A 23,060-nucleotide genomic window follows, 5' to 3' on the forward strand; every position below is an offset into this window, starting at 1 on the left:
TAGGATGACAATACCACAGAGGATGACAACAGTAAGAAAGGGGAGCAACCTACCTTCACATAACCACATATTCATTCATATTTAAAAGTACAACAATCAAGTGAAGCAAGCAGTAACTAAGAAGACTGTGTCAACATGAAGCTTCGCTTATTCAATTCTCTGAATTTTACGGCATGCCTCCAATCCATAACAATATTTTTCGGGGAATGAATCTCTGTATATATTCGAGACTTCAGTTACAGTTTCCAATGACCCCCTTCTAACCTCTGAAGCTATAGATCCCACATGTTCTTTATAATTTGAGACTGCATCAATCAACTTAGAAAGTTCACCGGCATGCATTTGAATTTCTTCATCAGTTTGTTTAATCGTTTCCTGCAACTTCAATTCAGATGCCTTGACAACAATATATAAAGTTCATTAGATACAATGTTGTCACATAAATTAGGTAAAATTTAAAACGAGGTATTCAACAATATATCCAGTTTCTTGTCAAAAAAAAAAACAATATATCCAGTTTATGTTGAAATTCCATGTTGCTAAGTTTAGAGATAGTTTAAGCTTGATGGCCCTTGAACTAACTCGTTACTGCAAATATATAGCAGCAAGTTACATGTTACATATCACAAATATAGATATGCAATTAACTTTTAGTGTACCTTTTTTCTTCAACAGTCACAGTTTGATTATCATTTACTAGGTAAGCAAAAGCTTGCAGTAAAAAGGAATGGATTCAACACAGTACGGAAAACATGTTAGCTGCGGTGCAGAAGTAAGAAATTATGTCAAATTATGCACTCATATTCTTGCACAGTATAATACAAGCCAAAAAAAAATGATAAGATCAATGGGTAGCAACTAGCATCTTATGAAAAAATCCAAAAACTAAACTGGCACGAAATTGGCCAATCAATGTGGAATGCATATTTACAGCAAATTTTGGTCACCCTCCAAGTTCATTGAAACACAATAAACATAACAACGACAGACAGATGTTCAAACATTCAATACATATAACAACTACCAACGCCTTTTCCCCCAATTTGGTTCAAATACAACTGATTTTACTATTAAATATAAAATAAGAATCCGGATCTTACGTTTAGAACCTCAGCTGCCTCTCTTTCCATAATGCCCACATCATGATCAGCTAGCTGGATATCGTCCAATATCTTCTTAGCATCGGCATAACATCTATTTATGTAGTCCTGAGTTTCTTTCTTTATCATGTCCATTTGAGTTTCCAGCTAGTGAATAAATCAACAAGCAGTAGAAAAGAAAAAGTCAAACAACAGTCTTTACAAGGCAAGGCAATTTATGTTTCAAATACCCTTCTAACTCCAACGAAGAGTGTAACATAGACATTGTCAGAAAAAGGAAGAGTCGGCAAGAACTTGATTTGTCATCTACAACAAAGAATTTTCCTTTTAATAGTAGGGTGTCCCTAATATGGTCCTTATTTTTAAGGGTGCATCCATGGTCCCTTCTAAATGACCTTCAATTGCAGGTTCCACATAACAAAAATTATTTTTTTAAATGAACATGAGTAACTACTTTTACTTTTACACCCTTTAATAGAAGCCTAAAATCCCCAAATAGAGAAGCATTTTTTTTTTTTTTAAGAAAGAGAAGCATTTGTCTCCTCCCTTTCTCTCTCTTCAAGACCGCAAGATGGTTGCTGGAGTGGGATAATAATATCTGCAAATAAATCCAAGAAACAGGATGTTAATGCTTTTGAAATAAATCCTCCAATGGTGGAAATTAAAGGAATACTGGCGTAGAGGTTCAAACTTTAAGCCTCCTGCAAATCGAATAAATAAAACACCCCAAGGTCCATGAAATTAGTATGACCTAATTGGATAGTTACCAGTCAATTCCATACGGGTGCAATTGTGGTGGTTAAGAATTTGATGAACTATTTATTTGATGTTGGAGGTGATTGAATCGCGAATTCGGAAGAGAGAATTGCTCCGAGAATCGTGCGTGTGTATATGAAGGAGGAATGATTCTGGAGCAATTAACATAGAAGAGAGATAAAGGAGGAAAATAAATGGGTTTCTAAGATTGGTTTTATGAAGGTGCAGGAGAGATAAAAGAAGAGGAGGAAGAGCTGCTGTCTTGAAGAGAGAGAAAGAGAGGAGGAAAATGCTTCTCCGCTTAGGAATTTTTGGCTTATACTGAAGGGCGTAAATGTAATTACCTATGTTCACTAAAAAAAAATTGTTATGTGGGACCATGAAACAATTTTTGTTAGTGTAACCTACAATTAAAGGTCATTTTGAAGGGACCATGGGTGCACCCCTAAAAATAAGGACCATATTAGGGGCACCCTTAATAGTATTTTATTTTTGTTTTTCGGTCACATACTATATCATTTTTTCTCAGTGTAAAGATAACAACTAAAAGAAATATTTTTTTTTGAGAGAAACTAAAAGAAATATTAGTTACTTAACTATGTACTTTGGACTGGACCTACTATTAATATTATTATTTAAACATTGTCGCATGGAGTCAGATGACAAGTGCAAGGAATGATTTCAATTTGATGAGAAAAAAACATAAATAAGAACTAGTAGACTGTAGTGCCACAAGTAAGAAACACAAGCATGAGCCATCAATTCACCAACATTACCCCTGTATCAGCTTCCACATTCTAAGCTAAAGGCAGTCAAAACTCAGAATTAGAACATTAATTGGGGAAAAAAAGGGGATATTATTAGGAACCAAGTTTATTTCTGAATCATTGTAGGTGTGCTGGTTGTGATTCAGTGTGCTACTGCTTCATTTAATGGGCGTGTCTTCTCTGCAATTTGTTTAGGTGGCATTTCCAGCAGTGAACTGTTCTTAGAAGTTACCACAAGTAGAAGCTTTATCATGTCTCCATTTTGATGGTGTACCACCAACAGAACTTATTTTCTTATTTCTGCTGAATGCTAGAAGAATTAATATATTGATTATTTATAATCTTAATACCCCTCCCCTCTTTTTTGTAATTGTGGGTGTAATGTTCTACAATGATATGTGCTTGGAATGGTTCCTGGAATATAATTTTCTACCCATCCATACTAGTATAATATACATTGCCCATTTTAATATCATTTTATTTACTACTCCAGTTTAGGTAAGCTTTTACATGAGCTGAATTTTACCAATTTATGGCTCTATAGTATAATTTATTGGAGCAAAATGCTCTTCAATTTTTTATCGTGCATTCATATTACGCTTTGATGGACAATGTTGAGCTGCTTATTTGGTGCAAAATAGAGCATATATAGGATCCAGAGGCCTATTTCGGGAAGCAATGTCATTTTACTGTTTCAGCAAACGCGTTGATATATTTTACAGATAACAATTAATTTACTCACACGATGGGAAACCACAATCCTTACTGTTTGACTATAACTTTCTTTTTTCATTTAGATGTTGATTCTGCAGAACACTTTATATTCCTGAAAGATTACCAAAGTAATCAATGAATGATTTTATTCCTTTGCAAGTATGGTTTATTTCTCCCCTATGTAGAAGGTGTATGCTATTGCATATTTCTACTTTATTTTATGAATTTCAATTTTATGACTATTTGTATCTTTTCAGTTATATTGTGATCTTAATAAGCAGTCATATTCGATCACTAACCCCCTACCCCCGACAAATCATAGTTGTACCTTTTTTTAATTTTTTTACTATTATACACATATGGAAATTTTTATTTTAGCTTCTAAGTAAAATTTCAACATCATAGGATTTGAATGAGGAAGGGGAAAGTGCTAACCACTGAAATGAACATTTATAGTTTCATTTGGAAGCAATCTTGTAGAGGACAATAACTACCAAAAAACAAAAAATTACTGTATTGTACGCAGCCTTACCTTTTTCTTAGACAAGAGGTTGTTTCCAGGTCTTAAACCCGTGACCTTCCAATCACATGACAACAACTTAATCAGTTGCACCAAGGTTCCCCCTCTGTAGAGGACAATAACTAAGCTATCTTAATTCTTCATGCATTCTGAATAATATACTAGATTGATGACCCGTGTGCCGCACGGATCTTGTAAGTTGAAACTAATTTATAGTAGTATAATGTAGTCAATAGTTGGTAGATGTAAAAAATTTAAATGAAGATAATACATTGTACTACGCAATTAAAACACAAATTAGTTTGTAGAGCGTCTAAAAATAGTAATAGTAAATCTGAATAGTCGTTGATAATTTAAAAAAGTTGGTAATTGAAGTTTGTATATCTTAGTGCGTAACCGAGACATTACATGACACATTACAAAATACTTCCTCGTAGACGACGTTAGATGTCACATCGGTGTCCTCACCATCTTCATTAGTAATCAAATTTTTTAGCCCTTCCCTAGGTGTAACTCTCGAAACAACAACATACAGTTGGCTGTGAGAAAAAACAGGCGTTGGGAGATAGCACATGTTTTATAAAGTTTCATATATAATTATCAAATTGGTTATATTATTTCTTGCCACCATGTTTAATTGTATTATATATATACATTTAAATAAAGGATACAATAATACGTTCGATTTTTAACCAATGGTTAAAGATAAATACAAACCAAATCCATGTCTATACCAATTTTCATAAATTTTAAGAAGGAAACCTTAGATTCCAGCCTGCACATGTTCCATTGTCTGTTAATGATGAACTTGCTTTCGCAGCCAGAATTCATTCGTCATGTGATGCTGAGAAAGTCGATGAATAGAGGAAATTATTGCGTGCATCGGTCCGAAGAGAATTAGGTTTGATTGATAATGATATGCTTGTGATATCTCTAAGTAGCATCAATCCTGGAAAGGGACAGTTATTGTTTCTTGAATCAGCAAACTCAGTAGTAGAAAATGAATCATTTCAAGATGATTACAAAATGCAAAATTCATCAAAAGTTGAAGATATTTATACTTTGTCTAGAAGACATCATCTTAGAAAATTGTTGCCAATGATGAAGGATAGCAATATCTCAAGCAATACTATAAGCAGGCAACATGAATCTAACAATAATATACATGGTTGTAGGGCTATCTGTAGAAATTTACCAAGACAGACTCTTCATTAACTTTGCCCTGAGTAACATCATTACGATCAACACCAGCAATGCCGTGCAAGGCCTGGAAAATTAAAGAATCATGTTAGAATTAATATAGGGCAATATGCTTAAATTGCTTAAAAAAAATACATTATACCTCAATGTTGTTTAGTTTTCTATTTTTGAATAATTTCAACATCAGTGGTAGCCTTTTTCACAGCATAATTGTGCCACTTATTGTGCACATTGCCTCTGCTAACTTCCACTTTGAATAGCACTTGCTTGTCTAGCATACAGTTGAAATCAGTTGGGTAGTCACCTTGAGGGTTTGTCTAATATAAAGTCACCATCGCAAGGAATTTAATGGCAAATTCATATAGTAGTTGAGTAACAATACGATTAAATAGCACAAAAGTTGTCGATCCAGTGTCTTCCATGACAATAACATGTACTTTGAATCTAATAAAATTATCATACATTTGGAATTACTACGTCATTAAGCAGGATGTATGTGTATCATATAGATGGCCAAATATTAGTATACCTAGGAACAGTGCTCTTGCATTCCACACATTTATTACAACACAGCCGTCCATCAACAATAGTAACCAATGATGCACGTTGAGTACATGATCGAAAATACCATTCAACACCTGTTTCAATCTTACAAATGGTCGCCAACACTGATCCGCAACATGCCTATATAAGTTAAAACAACATTAAAAAAAGGTACTTATGGCATTGTGCAATTATTCAAAAAAATAATTAAAAGTCAGGTTGTAAGAAATACCTCGGTTGACTCGATCAGATTTTCAATTGTCATCAGCTTTGTTTTAACCAAATTCTCAGTCAATGCTTCTGTTCAGACTTCTGACTAATAGTCTGAATCAATTCAATTTATCCATTGTTCATCTTATTTTATACAGTAGTTTAGCAAGAAGATTAAATTATATGCAATTGATAATCTATAATCCAGGTAAGAATACTAAATTGTATACCATAGTTCATCTTACCCACTCTTATATGCATTAACCTCAGGTAAATCTCCATTTAAAATGACCTTAGAACCAAAATGGCACATAAATACTTCCTTAACTTGCCAAACTGAAGGATCAAAATCACTGGCGAAGACATGTCATGTATTGCAAAATATTACTCTATTTTGTCAGCATAATCACTCCATAGAGAGCAGTTTATTTGATTGTTTCTGTATGTAATCAAATGTTAGATTGTAAAACTAAACATGCATACACCAACAAAGTCCATGGAAAATGAAAGAGAGAAAATTAAAGGAAAGTGCAAGAATACAACTGAAATATAAAAGAGACAGAATGCTGAGATTTACTCTAAATCCTCAAGAGCAATGTCAATGACTCTCTTCTTTTTTCCATTCTTCTTTTTAAAATGATAATAGATAAAGAAACATCAAAGAATTACACGGCAACAGCAGGCAGGGTGGTGAAGACAAATAAATTCAGATTTCAAGTAATAAGAACTTAGAAGGCATGTCTACAATTATGCAGTACAATCAGCAAAATCAAGCTTAATCACTGTATAAATATTTATCTTCATTGTGTGGGTTATAACTTGGGAGAGACATATAAATCAATGATGCTAGCTACTCCTTTAGAAAAGCATTTATATAGTTAAAGTTTAGAGTATGTAAAGGCAGGTATTATAATATAAGTTACGGATAACTTAATCAATCTAATTTCTAATTATTGAACAAAAATATCCAATTTTATTTTCCTCACAACGTAGTAGATAAAAACTAATTGCATATTATTATGAACAGCACATAAGACAACAATATCATCAAAAATTATAAAATAGAAGAATTTGGCTCTACTTAAGACACATCTATTCTAACACTAAACACTCACAAAAACAGAAAATCACCTTGTGAAAATGCAACCCACATTATACTTTTAATCAACAATTTGAGAAGAAATTCAAAATAAATATATAAAATCTCATTGATAAGTTAGAAGACAGTGTGAATTTGCGATAAAATGAGGATGAAATTGAAGAGAGGAGGGAGATAAAGATTTGACCTGAAACACAAACATGACGTCTGCGTGGACAGGTTGGATTTCAAGAATATGTTGTAGCTGAAGAAATTGGATTTGTGTTGCTTAATAGCGTCGTATCAGTCACATTTCTTACAGATTGAATCAACTGTCTATTAAGTTAGTCCTCAATTCAGTGAATGTCGTAAAATGATGACACAAAAGGAAGCTTTGTTTTATATAACTTTCAATTCCAATAACCGTGTAGAAGCATCGACTGAGGTTCTACTGTGAGTTATGTCCTTCAGGAACCTCTCTGTGTTTTCCTGTTAATAAAGATAGGGTCCTGAATATATTGAATTCAAAGAATATGCTAGCTACTGCTCATGAATTTGAAGACTTTGATTTCAATTAGTTTTCAGCATAAAACTTCAATCTTTAAAATGATAATAGCTACATGAACAAAAAAAGTAGATTATAGTAGAGTAGAGTAAGTACCTGAAGATGATTGCGATGAATGTTCTGAAACGCATTTAGACACATGTAAAGCCTATGTGAAAGTCAAAATATTATCTCAAAATCCACAACAAAATAAAACAAATGGTCCTTGTCTATAGATGAGAAGTCCTAAAGAAGAGGTTGATGGACTCAAACATAAAACAAAGGTTGGGCAAAGAGTAAAATTGAATGAACAAACTCTATCACAGAAAACGGCTAAAAAGAAACAACAAAAGGCAGACCCAAAATTGAAGTAGCAGCGTAGAAAAAAAGTTACTGAAACAAAACACCAAGTGCAGAAGAACACACACCGACCAGCAACAGCCACGAAGCAAAAGTCCATCACTATTCAAGATCTTATAAAACCCATCCGAAATTGAATGTTTGTAAACTTCCAAAGCAATGAAATGATTCAAGATAGAGCACAGAAAAGTGAGATCAATAACTCAAATAACCCATACAAAGTAAAAAAAAAAAAAAAAAAGAGGAAAACCAAGAGATTATTTTAAAACTATATATGCAATCATACACAAACACAAATAAAATGCTTGAAAATTAAAATTGACTTATGCAATTCATGAGTATGTAGTACAGTTAATGTGATCTACTTCAATAAAAATTAATCTGGAGAGAAACTTTAACAATAAAAACCTTTCTCCATTGGATTCAAGCTCAAACAATCAGATTCTCAAATTTCTCTTTCTCATTTTGCAAATGATTTGATGATCACTGACAGGGCCGCAAGTGTACGGCTATGTCGGTTTTAGTATAAAAAGTATCGTATCCACATAGACCAATTTAACAAGTACCGCTTCTTGCTGTTTCTATGTTTATCTAAGGCGAAATCAAAATATTTTGGAATTTGCGCGGAGTAAATTAGATTTTAATTAAAGTGTAGAGGCCAAAACGACGGTTTCCGTCGACTTCTGTCACTCAAGTAAATTGTTGCGCTAAATAAATGGTAACGGGATAATTAAAGCTACTTGTAGAATTTATCGAACAAGAGACAACATTTGCTTTCGCAACACGTTGTCGGAATTTTCATACGCATAACCACCTACTTTCATAGAGCATAATTACAGGCTTAAAAATTCCCTTTTCTTAGTTCAATAATTTCTTAATTAAAAGAAAAGAAGTGCTTTCGCTTTATCCTTTTCAATTAAAAATCTGAATTTTTTCTAAGTCGGATGTCGTTTTCGCTCTTTCGATACGTAAACGATATCTCGGTGTCTCTACTTTCGTAGTAGACTTTTTAAGTTGCAAAACAGAATTTTTCAAAACAAATATTTAAATTCTCGTTACAATAAAAGGAGCGCGCAATTTAGATAAGTTACATCGATACGACGGTCCTTCGTTTTGGACTCAATTAAGACTACTCATCATGATAAAATAAAGCACTAAATTTAACTTTGATGAATTCATGTTAAAAATAAAATAAAAGCAAGTGAATAAAAAGGGAAAACCGAACCTGAATTTGATGACAACTTTAACTTAAAAAGAAAGAACAACTAGTAGAAAATAGAAGAGATTGGCACGACACTTTTCTGAACCAAATACCCGCAGCAGCTTGAATTAAGCAACTATATGATTAGCAATTAGAAGAGCATCCGTAGCAATCAGAATTGGGATGAACAGTAACACAAAGCAATTGGTTTGTGCATGGTAACTGCAGCAGCAATAAGAATTAAATACGATTGGAAGTGAGTATCAAAAAAACCATGTAGTAATGATTTGACACAATTTGAATTCAAGTAAAAGTGGCACAGCAACAGTATATATAAATATATATTACGTGAAAGCAACTAAATTGGAGTGAGAAAATAATAGAAAACTGAATTTGGAATTGAATTCAAAGGAAAATATTCTCGAGAACCCTAAATAAAAATAAAAAGAATACGGCAGTCTAGGTTTCTGAAACTATCATATTCCCTGGTGGCTACGGTTCTATTGAAATAAAACTGAAACTGAAAAAGTAGCCTAAAAACAAGGTAAAGCCTTTTCTCATCAGCTGCCCCTCCTTTTAGGAAATTATACCCCACACCCTTACAATTATACTCTCACCCTAAAATTTTACCTAAAATACCTATTATACCCTCTAATTGTTATTTGTCAAATCCTTTCAGCTTTGTAAGGGTGTGAAACTTTTTCGGAAAACCTCTATCTCCCTTTCGGTAAAAACAATTTCATCTTCTAGGGAAAATCTTTGCAAGGTTTCCAACCTTCTTCTTCTTTCCATGGTTGCCGGTTTCTTCAATTTTTCCATTTCTTGTTCCAATTATTTTCCCAATTAATATCAATTATATTCCAATTCCACTGCTTCTTGTTTTATCAATTATATTCCAATTCAAGTTCTTAGAGTTTCAATTATATCCAATTGATAGCAGTTTCAACGTTATCACAGATGAAATTGCTTCCTGTTTCAAATGGATGTCGATTATGTCAGTTTTCAATTGATTAAAAAAGATGAACATACTTTTGTTTCAAATTGATAATCCAATTCCACTGATATTTTTCAAATCTATATCAATTGTACTACTTTCACCACAATTTTATTTTTCCGGTTAAATCATATGGAGGATTCAATTCAAGTGAAATAATACGATATAAAATCCAGTGAAAATGTTTTCCAATATAATTTTTAGAAATGTAGTTTTCCGTAATTATTTCAATCGGAATTGTTTTTCAATGCTTTCCGAAAGAACAAAAACGTATTGGACTTTGATGTGGGGGTGAATTCACATGGATTCATAGATGTTGAAAAATAAAGGATATTATTGGAATTTTTAATAATATGTAGGGTGAAGGTACAAGTGATGGGGTACAGGGTAAAATTTCCCTCCTTTTATAGCTCTGAAATTGCAACCAAATAATCTTTGCTTGAGCCTAAAGTTGTGGAGAGTGGATTTGGATTGAGTTGAAATTTTCAACAGATAAAAACCGAGTCTGAAGTGCGACTCTTTCCTGGCTGATCTCACTTGAGTATGACATCAGCATGATGTCATTAATGGTAATGGGCTGACCATCATTGACTGGTTCAAGTTGCTCTTTTCACCTCCTTCTTGGTTCTTTTATCTTTGACACCCCTGTTACCTGAAACATAACAAAATAATAGCCAGAAGACATGCAAAACACAATGAACGACCCTAAAATAAATAAAAACTAAACTATTTATACGATGTATTTTGCGTGTTATCAAACTCCCCCACACTTGAACCATTGTTTGTCCTCAAGCAAAAAGCAAGGGACGACAACATCATACTTCAGAAAAAACGGAATGAACCAAAAATCAATTGCATTTTTATTTTTCAAGGCTTTGTTCTCAGGATGCACTTATCACAACCAAAACACTTTCCAAGGATCACATCAACCCTACAACAGTTTCAAGTGAGTGTGTGTGTAGTCCAACCCTTTTCTTGCTCCTGTATAAGACAGATATTATGAGGAACAGGTTCTATCCTTAATACTAAAGTAACCGAGAAAAGTCCTTTCTTCATTTCATATAAGAGATGTGGGAGTTTAGTTAGAATTAAATTAACAAATTAAGCACTTGGGGCTGCAGATTGCTTAGGGGCTACCATTTTCTCATAGGAAGTCTTTATGGAGAGGGTGTCCTTTCCTCCTAGATTCCATGATCACCCTAAGTAGTGCTGCAATTTTTTTATCCTCTCCGCGTAGGAAGTCTTTATGGAGAGGGTGTCCTTTCCTCTTACCTTTGATGAATTTATTTCCTCTTTTGAGAGATTTAGAACTTAAGTTCAATTAGGGAGTCACCACTACATTTAGGAAGTCAGAGAGGGGGTGTCCTTTCCTCCACATGTTGGTGCCATTCTCCCTCCCCACATTATATCAATATAGCACATTATTTCCCACACAAACTTATACTACTTTTACTCTGAAGACTTTTAAGGGTCTAAGTTACCATTAAAGTTAGAACGTGTTCCTTAAAATACCTACTCATACACTTACTCATGGATTGCAACTGAGTGCTTTTCTCATTGGAGAATTTTCACAATAAAACAAGATATGAGTTTAGTGAAACTTAAAAAGGGAAAGGGTGTTTACATGCATAAAGTCATCATCGAACTCAGCCTTAAATTTATTTTTATTATAATTTATATATTTTTTTTTTTGAAATTTTATTGGTTCATAAAACGGGAGAGTTAGACAACAAAGCAAAAACTACACATTTTATTGACTCGATAATTAAGACTTAGACTGTTAAGGTGGAAAATTCCTCCCCCACACTTAAAACTGACATTGACCTTGTTGAATGAGAGAGAAAAGAGAGACATATGCTGAAAATAACCGTGTGACTGAATAGCACTCCGGAATGTCTATTATATAGAGTTCAGTAGCTTCGAGACTAAGCTATGTATATTTACAGAATAAATATTCTACATAATATTCTATCTTAATTTACTTAGAGAATAAGGAAAATATATTTACAATGTAAATATAATATTTACTATTTATTTAATCAATAAATATCAACACTCCCCCTCAAGCTGGAGCATATAAGTCAAATGCGCCAAGCTTGCCACATACATAACTTGTTCTAGGACCTCGCAAAGATTTTCTAAAAACATCCGCCAGCTGGTCATCTGAATTTACAAAGCTTGTGACAATATCGCCTGATTCAATCTTCTCTCTGACAAAGTGGCAGTCTATCTCAATATGTTTGGTCCTTTCATGAAAGACTGGATTTGAGGCAATATGCAACGCGGCTTGATTGTCACATATAAGTGTCATTGGTCGTGCTTCTTCAAATTGAAGTTCTTTGAGTAACTGCTTCAACCAAATGAGTTCACATGTTACTAGTGCCATAGCCCTATATTCTGCCTCAGCACTTGCTCTTGCAACTACATTTTGTTTCTTACTCTTCCATGATATCAGGCTTCCTCCAAGAAGTACACAATACCCAGAAGTAGATCGTCTATCAGTAGGTGAGCCTACCCAATCAGCATCCGAGTAGCCAACTATTCGAGTATGTCTTATATCTTCATAGATGAGACCTTTTCCAGGAGCACCTTTGATGTATTTTAGAATCCGGATAACAGCATCCATGTGTTCTTGGCAAGGAGAATTTAAGAATTGGCTTACCACACTCACGGCAAACGAAATGTCCGGACGAGTGACTGTAAGGTAATTCAATTTCCCAACCAATCTCCTATACCTCCCAGAATCAGATAACGGCTCCCCCTGATTGGGTAGAAGTTTGACATTAGGATACATAGGAGTATCAACTGGCTTGGCGTTCAAAAGACCTGTTTCTTCAAGAATATCCATAGCATATTTTCGTTGTGATATTACTAGACCATCCTTAGATTGGGCTACCTCAATACCCAAAAAATAACGAAGTTTACCAAGGTCTTTTGTCTGAAACTGAGTAGAGAGATGTTGTTTCAACTGGTGTATTCCCTGCTCATCACTACCAGTTATGACAATATCATCTACATAAACAATAAGATAAATGCATCCTTGGGCTGAGTGACGATAGAAAACAGAATGGTCAGCTTCACTACGCATCATACCAAAATTTTGCACTACTGTGCTGAATCTACCAAACCAACCTCTAGGAGACTGCTTAAGACCATAAAGGGATTTGTGTAGTCGACATACCATATTAGACGACTCCCCCTGAGCAACAAACCCAGGTGGTTGCTCCATATAGAATTCCTCTTCAAGATCACCATGTAAAAAAGCATTTTTGATATCAAGTTGATGGAGAGACCAATGTCGCATGGCTGCAATGCAAAGAAGAAGTCTAACTGATGCCATTTTAGCAACAGGTGAGAAAGTGTCACTATAATCCAACCCAAAAATTTGAGTGTATCCCTTGGCAACCAACCGAGCTTTGAAACGATCAATCTTACCATCTGGACCAACCTTCACAGTATAGATCCACCGGCAACCTACCAAAGATTTCCTAGGAAGGAGAGGAACCAGTTTTCAAGTACCACTGCTTTGGAGAGCACACATCTTGTCAATCATTGCTTGCCTCCACTCAGGATTTGATAATGCTTCACCTGGAGATTTAGGAATAGAAACAGAGGGCAAAGAAGACAAACATGTGTAATGTAAAGGAGAAAGACGCTGATAACACAAATCAATATAATGAGGAGATGGATTACGTGTTGGACGGATACCTTTACGAACAGCAATGGGAAGATCAGACTCAGACACAGGCTGCGGGATCAAATCTGGTGATGGAGATGGTGTCGGAGGAGAATCTACAATGGCCTCTGAGATATTACCAGGTGCAGGAACAGGCACAATAGAGGGTGGTTGACGACGGTGATAAGTTTGTAATGGATGAGACACTAAGGGATCAACTGTAGGTGGATCTAGTGGGATAGACTCACGAGGATCAGGTGGAACAATTGTAGGCGGACCAGGAATAATTTCTGGAAGAAGGGGTTCAAGATGAAATTCCTGAAGGGGTTCCAAAGTCATCTGGTTTGACTCAAAAAATGGATCAGACTCGAAGAAGGTAACATCAGCCGATACAAAGTATCGTTGTAATGTAGGAGAGTAGCAAGGATAACCTTTTTGGGACCGATGATAACCAAGAAAAACACACTTGAGTGATCGAGCTGACAACTTATCAAGGCCAGGAGAGAGATTGTGAACAAAACATGTGGACCCGAAGACACGGGGAGGAAGTGGGTGAAGAGGGGAATGAGGAAAAATAATCGAATGAGGAATTTTGTCATCAAGGACAGAAGATGGCATACGATTTATAAGATAACATGTTGTTAATACAGCATCCCCCCAAAATTGGGATGGAACATTTCCATGGAGAAGTAGGGTCCTAGTGGTTTCAATGAGATGCCGATTTTTACGTTCAGCTACCCCATTTTGTTGAGGTGTATGAGGATATGATGTTTGGTGAAGAATACCATTAGAAGCCATAAAATTTTGAAATTGATGGGACAAATATTCAAGAGCATTATCACTTCTTAAAGTACAAATAGACACACCAAATTGAGTTTTAATTTCTCTATAAAATTGCTCAAAAATGGAAAATAATTCAGATCTATTCTTCATTAGAAATAACCACGTACAACGAGAAAAATCATCAATAAAAGTAACAAAATACTTAGAGTCTAAAGTAGAAGTAGTACGAGAAGGACCCCAAACATCGGAGTGAACTAAAGCAAAAGGGGATGAAACCCGTTTAATGACTCGATTAGGAAACTGACTACGAGTGTGTTTCCGTAACTGACACGACTCATAATTTAAATTAGATAACTTAGACAAACTCGGCATCAACTTCTGAAGATTGGGAATACTTGGATGACCCAACTGAGCATGAATAATAAGCGGTGACGTTGTGGTAGAGCATGTCGTGGATGATAAAGAGAGGTAGTAAAGGCATTGAGATTCATGTCCGACGCCAATCATCCTTCCCAAAATTCGATCCTGCACGACAACATTATTTTTAGTAAAAGTAACAATACAATCATGAGAATGAGTTAAACGACTGATGGAAAGTAAATTAAATGGACAACTGGATACGTATAGAACAGATGACACCGAGAGGGAAGGTAGTATTTGGACAGTACCAACCCCTTTAGATCGGGTTTGGGAACCATTGGCAGAGGTTATAACAGGTAAGAACCTAGACGTAGAGAGAGAAGAGAAAAGACTTTTATTACCCGTAACATGGTCAGAAGCACCAGAATCAAGGACCCAAGGACCAATGGAAGATGATTGAGAGAAGCAAGCAGATGAATTACCAGTGTGTGCAACCGAAGCAATAGAACTAGGATTTGGATTACTCTGACACCACCGGAGAAAATCTTCGTAGCTTACCTGTGACCCCTGAGTTTTAGATGTTGCTTGAATATTGTCAGAAGGAGAATCTACCTGGGCCGTATTCACTTTAGGCTTACCATGCAACTTCCAACATTGATCAATTTTGTGTCCGAATCGATTGCAATGCTCACACTTGGGACGAGACTTAGATGAACCTCCGCGAGAGCGGTTCTGATTATTACTAAGAGATCCAAGGGCAGCTGTATTACCTGGGGAAGAAGTTTCAGATGGCTCAGTGGAATATTTTGCTGGCTCTCGAAGAAGGATAGATGTGGCAATATCCATATCCGGAACAACAACAGACGCCAAAATTTGATCCCGAATGGAAGAATACTCGGGTGGTAAGCCATAAAGAGCTAGTAGCATGAAGAATGTGCTGCGTTGCTTACGCCCTTCACCTTTTCAGCAGGATCACTGGCGGCAGGAGGGAGAAGCTCATTAAATTCATTAAGTGCAGTGTGAACATTACCGATACAGGTATTGATAGAGCTGCCTATCGTCTTTGAATGAATGATGTTCATCATTAGGTGACATACTCCATAGAGACGTTGTATGTCATTGGTGTAGAGTTTCTTAGCCTGACTCCAAACAGACTCACACGTGACATGAGGACGAAAAATCGGTTTAATGTCCGGATGAAGTGTTGACTTAATAACACTGCACAACTGAGCATCAATATTCTTCCACATTGATTTCTCATTTTCAGGTACCTTGTCAATCGATTTAGTGAGATGATCTTCATATTCTTGACCTTCAACCCACAATTTTATATCACCAGACCAACTGTCGTAATTTGACCCGTTCAATTTATCAACTGAAAGGGGAGATGTGATGTAGTTGGTAAATATACTTTTGTGAGCATTAGAGGTGGTACTTTTGACAGATTCAGAACTGGTTGTTGGAGAAGTGCCAGACATGGTGAATGGTTAAGAAAAATAACAGCACAAATTGAAAAGAAGGGTTGTTTGTATTATATCACGTAATTTCGTGAATTGAAACTGAAAACTGAGACCGGATTTGGAATTAGCGAGGAATTTCGAGGCCGGAGAGCGAAACAACACCCAGAACGGAAGCCGCACGTGCGCTCACGCGCGTGGGAAACAGTGCCGGAGATGAAGGCGGCGCGTGCGGGCGCGTGGGAGGTTTGTTGCGGCGGAGATTTCGGTGGCAGGCCGGATTCGTCAAGGCGATTCGGATGGTGTGTTTGGTTTTCTGAAAAAGTAGCCGGAAAAAGCAGCTACGGCGGTGGCAATCGTGTTTTGGAGAGGAAAGTTGGCAAATCGGAATTGAAACACGGTTTACCGAAAAAATTTCTCACCGGAAGACAGTGGGTCAACCAGGTATTCACGATGTAGGGTTGTCTCTCAATAGGCTCTAGATACCATGTTGAATGAGAGAGAAAAGAGAGACATATGCTGAAAATAACTGTGTGACTGAATATCACTCCGGAATGTCTATTATATAGAGTTCAGTAGCTTGGAGACTAAGCTATGTATATTTACAGAATAAATATTCTACATAATATTCTATCCTAATTTACTTAGAGAATAAGGAAAATATATTTACAATGTAAATATAATATTTACTATTTATTTAATCAATAAATATCAACAGACCTCAATGGAAATAAAAACAAAAATAAAAGAAAAGGAAAGACACTACCTAGCAGATCGATCGTCGTCTGGGTCATCTGGGGGTATCCAATGATGCTGGAACATCCATATATCCTTTCCAAATTTTTTTTCCTTGCCTTTGGGACATGCCATCTATCCTTGCCAACTCTGACTGATCATTTTATTTCTTAAAAAAAAGTAAACATAAAAATAAAGTCAATAAATAAAAACTGTGGGTTGCCTCCCACGCAGCGCTTCATTTAACGTCGGTAGCTCGGCGCCTTACTCAGCTTTTAGGGTTTTGTTAAGGCGTAACGAATGCCTTTCTCTACATCCTCTCCAGAGGTGTAATGTTTTAACCTCTGGCCAATCACAGTAAATGGGCCGGTGGATTCACTCCACACTTCGACTGCGCCAGACGACATAACTTTTTTCACTTGAAATGGCCCAGACCAACGAGTGCCTAGCTTCCCAGGGAATAATTTCAACCTGGAGTTAAACAATAATACAAGATCCCCCTCTCTAAATTATCTCCTAATTATACGCCTATCATGCCATTTTTTTGTTCTTTGTTTGTAAATCTTGGCATTCTCGTAGGCGTCTAATCATAGCTCTTCTAACTCATTCAACTCTAAAACCCTTTTCCCCTGGCGGATTTGTAATCCATGTTAAGGGCTTTAATAGCCCAATATGCTTTATGCTCAAGTTCCACTGGGAGATGGCAAGACTTCCCATAGACTAGTTTGAAAGGTGTAGTCCAAATAGGCGTCTTGTAGGCAGTCCTATAAGCCCAGAGTGCTTCATCAAGCTTGGCGGCCCAATCCTTCCTAGAAGTTGAGATAGTTTTCTCAAGGATGGACTTAATTTCTCGGTTAGAGACTTCCACTTGGCCACTTGTTTGTGGATGATACGGGGTTGCAACTCTGTGCTTAACTCCATACTTTTGTAGCAAGTTTTCAAATTGCCTCGAGATGAAGTGAGATCCACCATTACTTATGACCAGCCTTGGGACTCCGAATCTAGGGATGATTATTTTCTTAAATATTTTAATCACAACTCGTGTATCATTGGTAGGAGAGGCGATGGCCTCGATCCATTTTGACACATACTCCACTGCGACTAGTATATATTGGTTTCCCATGGAGGACGGGAAGGGTCCCATGAAGTCAATGCCCCACACATCGAAGATTTCGACCTCTAGGATGTTCCTAAGTGGCATCTCATGCCTTTTGGAGATGTTCCTGGTGCGCTGGCACTGGTCACAACTCGCAATGAACGCGTGGACATCCTTGAAGATATTAGGCCAGTAGAGTCTTGCTTGGAGGATCTTGTAGGCCGTTTTGGACGTGCTGGCATGCCCACCATAGGAGGACGCATGACAATGGGTAAGGACACTCTCGACCTCTTACTCTGGAATGCAACGACGGAAGATGCCGTCTGCGCCTCGCTTGAAAAGGAGGGGTTCATCCCAGTAATATTGCTTTAGATCATTGAAGAACTTTTTCTTCCGCTGATAGTCCATGTCCAGGGGTAGGACCCCAGTGGTAAGGTAGTTGACAAAGTCAGCATACCAGGGTACCACAGTCTTTACGGACGCTATCAGCCTATCATCAGGGAAAGAGTCATCTAAAGGTAACCCCTCTCGCTTGAGGTCACTGAACCTAGAAAAATGGTCTGCTACCACATTCACTGTTCCTTTTTTATCACGAATCTCAAGATCAAACTCTTGTAGTAGCAGAATCCATCTAATCAACCTGGGCTTTGCGTCTTCTTACTCAGCAGATACCTTATGACGGCATGGTCAGTGTAGACAATAATTTTCGAACCTACCAAGTAAGATCAAAATTTGTCAATAGCATAGACAATGGCCAGAAGCTCTTTCTCAGTAGTAGCATAATTTATTTGAGCTTCATCTAAGGTTCTGCTGGCGTAATAGATTGCATGCATCTTTTTATCCTTCCGTTGTCCTAAGACAGCACCTACTGCATAGTCGCTCGCATCACACATAATCTCAAAGGGAAGACTCCAATCTGGAGGTTGCATTATAGGTGCAGAGATTAGTGCTTTCTTGAGCTTGTGGAAAGACTCAAGGCATTGTTCATCAAAGATGAACTCTGCGTCCTTCATGAGCAAGCCTGTAAGAGGCTTAGTTATCTTAGAGAAATCTTTAATGAAACGCTGGTAAAAACCAGCGTGACCCAGAAAGCTTCGGACTTCTTTCACTGTGGTGGGAGGTGTTAGCCTCTCAATCACTTCGATCTTTGCTTTGTCAACCTCTATTCCTCGTTCTGACACTACGTGTCCGAGGACTATGCCTTTCTTTACCATGAAATGGCATTTTTCCCAGTTCAGCACTAGGTTGACTTTTACACATCTTTCTAGAACTTTGTCCAAATTACTCAGACAACCCTCAAAGCTTGGCCCGCATACTGAAAAGTCATCCATGAAGACTTCCATAATGTCCTCTAGGAAATCTCCAAATATTGCCATCATGCATCTCTGAAAGGTGGCAGGCGCATTGCATAGCCCGATAGGCAAATGTTCCATAAAGGCATGTGAAGGTCGTCTTTTCTTGGTCACTCGGGTGGATAGGGACCTGAAAGAATCCCGAGTAACCATCAAGATAGCAAAAATAGGAATGCTTAGCTAGGCGCTCAAGCATTTGGTCTATGAATGGGAGAGGGAAATGGTCTTTCCTTGTGGCCTTGTTCAATTTCCTGTAGTCTATACACATACACCATCCAGTGGTTGTATGTGTGGCCACAGACTCTCCCTTTTCATTCTTCACCACTGTCATCCCTCCTTTCTTTGGTACTACATGAACTGGACTCACCCACTTGCTGTCAGAGATGGGGTATATCACCCCTGTATCCAGAAGCTTCAGTACTTCTTTTTTAACAACTTCACTCATGTTCGGGTTCAGCCTTCTTTGATGTTCTCTAGAGGGTTTGTAGTCCTCTTCAAGTAAAAATTTATGCATACAAATTGAAGGGCTAATACCTTTGAGGTCATCAATCGAGTACCCTATAGCTTCCGAGTATTTTCTTAATACAACAAGTAATTTCTTGGTTTCTGTCTCTCCTAAGTCGGCACTCACAATGACTGGTCGGTTAGGTCCTAGAAATTCATACCTAAGGTGTTTAGGTAACTCCTTCATTTTGACTTTCGGCTGCTCTTGAGTCGGAGCGGGAAGAAGGGTGAGGCATTCATTTTGATAAACCGGATTTACATCCAATTCTTCTTGATGGGGACTTGCCTCTTCTACCTCAGTTTCAGTTAAGGACATGTCCATTCCATCAGTGGGAGGTGGTCCTGACGCATGCTCCTTAATGCATTCATCAATTATATCAACTAAGCAAGCCGTGTCGTTAATGGAGGGGTTTTTCATGAATTTAGACAAAATGAACTCAATCTTTTCATCCCCGACCACAAAGGTAAGTTTTCCTTTCTTTACATCTATGATGGCACCAGCCGTAGCTAGGAAAGGTCTGCCTAAGAGGATTGGGATAGACGAGTCTTTAGTGATGCCCATTACCACAAAGTCGGTGGGAATGTACAAATGGCCGATTCTCAACGGTACATCCTCCAATATTCCTACCGGATACTTGATAGATCGATCATCCAGTTGTAGAGACATCCTGGTCGGTTTTAGCTCTCCAAGGTTGAGTCTCTCGGAGATGGAAAGGGGCATAAGACTCACACTAGCACCCAAATCACAGAGCGCTTTATCGATGACATAGTTGCCAATAACGCAAGGAATTGAAAAACTCCCAGGATCTTTTAATTTGGGTGGCATCTTATTCTGGATGATAGCGCTACACTCTTCGGTGAGTGCTACTGTATCATCGTCATCAATTTTTCTCTTATTTGTCAAAATTTCTTTTAGAAACTTGGCATAAGAGGGCATTTGAGTAATTGCCTCTGTGAAAGGGATATTTACGTGGAGCTTCTTCAAGAGCTCCATGAATTTCTTAAACTGACCCTCACTCTTTGACTTAGCAAGTCTCTGAGGGAATGGGATTGGAGGTTTGTAGGGGGTGGAGGTACATAGGGTTTCTCTTTTTCTTCCTCCACTCCCTCCTTTCTCTCTAAGATTTCCTCACTTTCAGCAGGCACCGACTCTTTCTCAGCGCCTTCCCTCTCACTGGGGTTCTCTAACTCTTTTCCACTACGTAAGGTAACAACATTCAGCTCCCTTTTTGGGTTAGGTTGAGGTTGCGCAGGGAAAGTTCCTGAAGGTGCAGCTGCTAGTTGTTGGGCCACTTGTGCAATTTGCGTTTCCAACATCTTGTTGTGGGTGGCCAACGTGTCAACCTTAGATGCAAGTTGCTTAATCATTTCATTCGTGTGAATGTTTTGATTCAGGAATTCCTCGTTCTGTTGGGATTGAGCCATGACGAAGTTTCCCATCATTAGCTCCAGGTTAGATTTTACAGGAGCAACATGGGCTCCTCTTTGACCTTGGAAACCAGGGGGTGCAATGGGTGCAAGATTTTACGCATAGGTGGGATTGCTATTTTTATATGGGAAATTTGGATTTCTTTGCCCATATGGGTTCCCATGCGCGTAGTTTGCCTGGTCCGTATCGACTAACAGATGACACTTAGTAGGAGTGTGTCCAGGTGTACCGCAAATCTCACAGTTAGGGGCCACAACGGCCACGAGGGCAGGTGGAGTGATGGTTAGACTATCAATCTTTTTATATAGCGCATCAACTTTAGCACTCAGATGATCAAAACTGCTAACCTCGTACATCCCTGCCTTGGGCTGGCCTTTTTCAGCTAGAGCGCGCTCGCTCCCCCATTGGTAATGGTTTTGGGCCATATCCACGATCAGGCCCCAAGCCTCAGCAAACGGCTTGTTCATTAGAGCTCCTCCCGCAGCGGGATCGATAGTCATCCTTGTGTTATACAGGAGACCATTGTAAAAGGTATGAATGATCAGCCACTTTTCCAACCCATGATGCGGGCACTCAAAAGATCCTTGTATCTTTCCCATGCTTCAAAGAGCGACTCTCCGTCTTTCTGCCTAAAGCAAGTAATTAGGTTCCTCAATTGCGCCGTTTTGCTCGGCGGGAAATACCTAGCGAGGAATGCCTTTTTTAATTCATTCCATGTCGTTATGGAATTTGACGGCAGGGAATTAAGCCATGCGCTGGCTCTGTCCTTGAGGGAGAAAGGGAATAAACGTAAACGAATGGCTTCAAGGTCGACGGCATTCACTTTCAGCGTTCGGCGAACTGCACAAAGGTAGCAAGGTGCAAGTTCGGGTCCTCCGTTGGGTTTTCGGAGAACTGATTTTGATGAATTATCTGCACTAAGGAGGGTTTGAGCTCGAAGTTATTCGCCGCAATGGCAGGGCGAACAATGCTCGTATGAGGCTCCTCCTCAAGGGACAATGAAATCCTTCAATGGCCGATTATCGTTGTTGTTGTCGCCCATTTCTGATTGAGTCTCAGACCGCGACGGGGTATCAATGAACAATCGGCACCTAGCTCAAAAGTAGCGCTCAATTTCGTCAACGTAGCTGACTAAATTTTCGGCACTTCGGGTTTTTCGCATGCAAAGTTTTTTTTTTAAATAAATAAAAGGGCCTTAGTCTAAACGGTGTAACAACAGAGTAGCGATATTGCCAAAAATTAGTCCCCGGCAACGGTGCCAAAAACTTGACAGGGCCGCAAGTGTACGGCTATGTCGGTTTTAGTATAAAAAGTATCGTATCCACAGAGACCAATTTAACAAGTACCGCTTCTTGCTGTTTCTATGTTTATCTAAGGCGAAATCAAAATATTTTGGAATTTGCGCGGAGTAAATTAGATTTTAATTAAAGTGTAGAGGCCAAAACGACGGTTTCCGTCGACTTCTGTCACTCAAGTAAATTGTTGCGCTAAATAAATGGTAACGAGATAATTAAAGCTACTTGTAGAATTTATCGAACAAGAGACAACATTTGCTTTCGCAACACGTCGGAATTTTCATATGCGTAACCACCTACTTTCATAGAGCATAATTACAGGCTTAAAAATTCCCTTTTCTTAGTTCAATAATTTCTTAATTAAAAGAAAAGAAGTGCTTTCGCTT

The 23,060-nt window shown here is 37.7% G+C and overlaps 2 protein-coding genes, 1 long non-coding RNA gene and 1 other non-coding gene across 4 annotated transcripts; 1 reads left to right on the plus strand and 3 right to left on the minus strand.

Moving 5' to 3' along the window:
• Positions 1–4,511: 4,511 nt before the first annotated feature.
• Positions 4,512–8,280, minus strand: LOC146915897 (uncharacterized). The gene is made up of 7 exons (XR_015014798.1): positions 8,201–8,280; positions 7,550–7,601; positions 5,833–7,377; positions 5,587–5,741; positions 5,200–5,328; positions 5,053–5,124; positions 4,512–4,806 (listed from the first exon to the last, which is right to left on the minus strand). It is a non-coding gene; the product is annotated as an uncharacterized LOC146915897 (long non-coding RNA).
• A 10,539-nt stretch (positions 8,281–18,819) lies between these two features.
• Positions 18,820–21,100, minus strand: LOC146915898 (uncharacterized). The gene is made up of 2 exons (XM_085721483.1): positions 19,719–21,100; positions 18,820–19,576 (listed from the first exon to the last, which is right to left on the minus strand). Exons 1-2 carry the CDS (start codon positions 20,942–20,944, stop codon positions 18,820–18,822), a joined length of 1,983 nt encoding a protein of 660 aa, XP_085577609.1. The 5' UTR covers positions 20,945–21,100.
• Positions 21,101–21,474: 374 nt separating this feature from the next.
• LOC146915899 (uncharacterized) lies at positions 21,475–21,879 on the minus strand. The gene has a single exon (XM_085721484.1). It carries the CDS (start codon positions 21,877–21,879, stop codon positions 21,475–21,477), a length of 405 nt encoding a protein of 134 aa, XP_085577610.1.
• Positions 21,880–21,934: 55 nt separating this feature from the next.
• Positions 21,935–22,036, plus strand: LOC146915900 (small nucleolar RNA R71). Its single transcript, XR_015017173.1, has one exon. It is a non-coding gene; the product is annotated as a small nucleolar RNA R71 (small nucleolar RNA).
• The last annotated feature ends 1,024 nt before the right edge of the window (positions 22,037–23,060 follow it).

Source organism: Medicago sativa, chromosome 6 (genome assembly GCF_051527215.1).
Source record: "Medicago sativa cultivar Bolivia chromosome 6, Bolivia_mono, whole genome shotgun sequence".
In the NCBI taxonomy this organism is placed as follows: domain Eukaryota; kingdom Viridiplantae; phylum Streptophyta; class Magnoliopsida; order Fabales; family Fabaceae; genus Medicago; species Medicago sativa.

Coding starts and splice junctions, on each gene's coding strand:
- LOC146915898 (XM_085721483.1), bottom strand. CDS start 20,944: ATGGAGCTCTTGAAGAAGCTCCACGTAAATATCCCTTTCACAGAGGCA. Junction 19,577..19,718: donor ACACATACAACCACTGGATG/GTGTATGTGTAT, acceptor GGATTCTTTCAG/GTCCCTATCCACCCGAGTGA.
- LOC146915899 (XM_085721484.1), bottom strand. CDS start 21,879: ATGACTATCGATCCCGCTGCGGGAGGAGCTCTAATGAACAAGCCGTTT.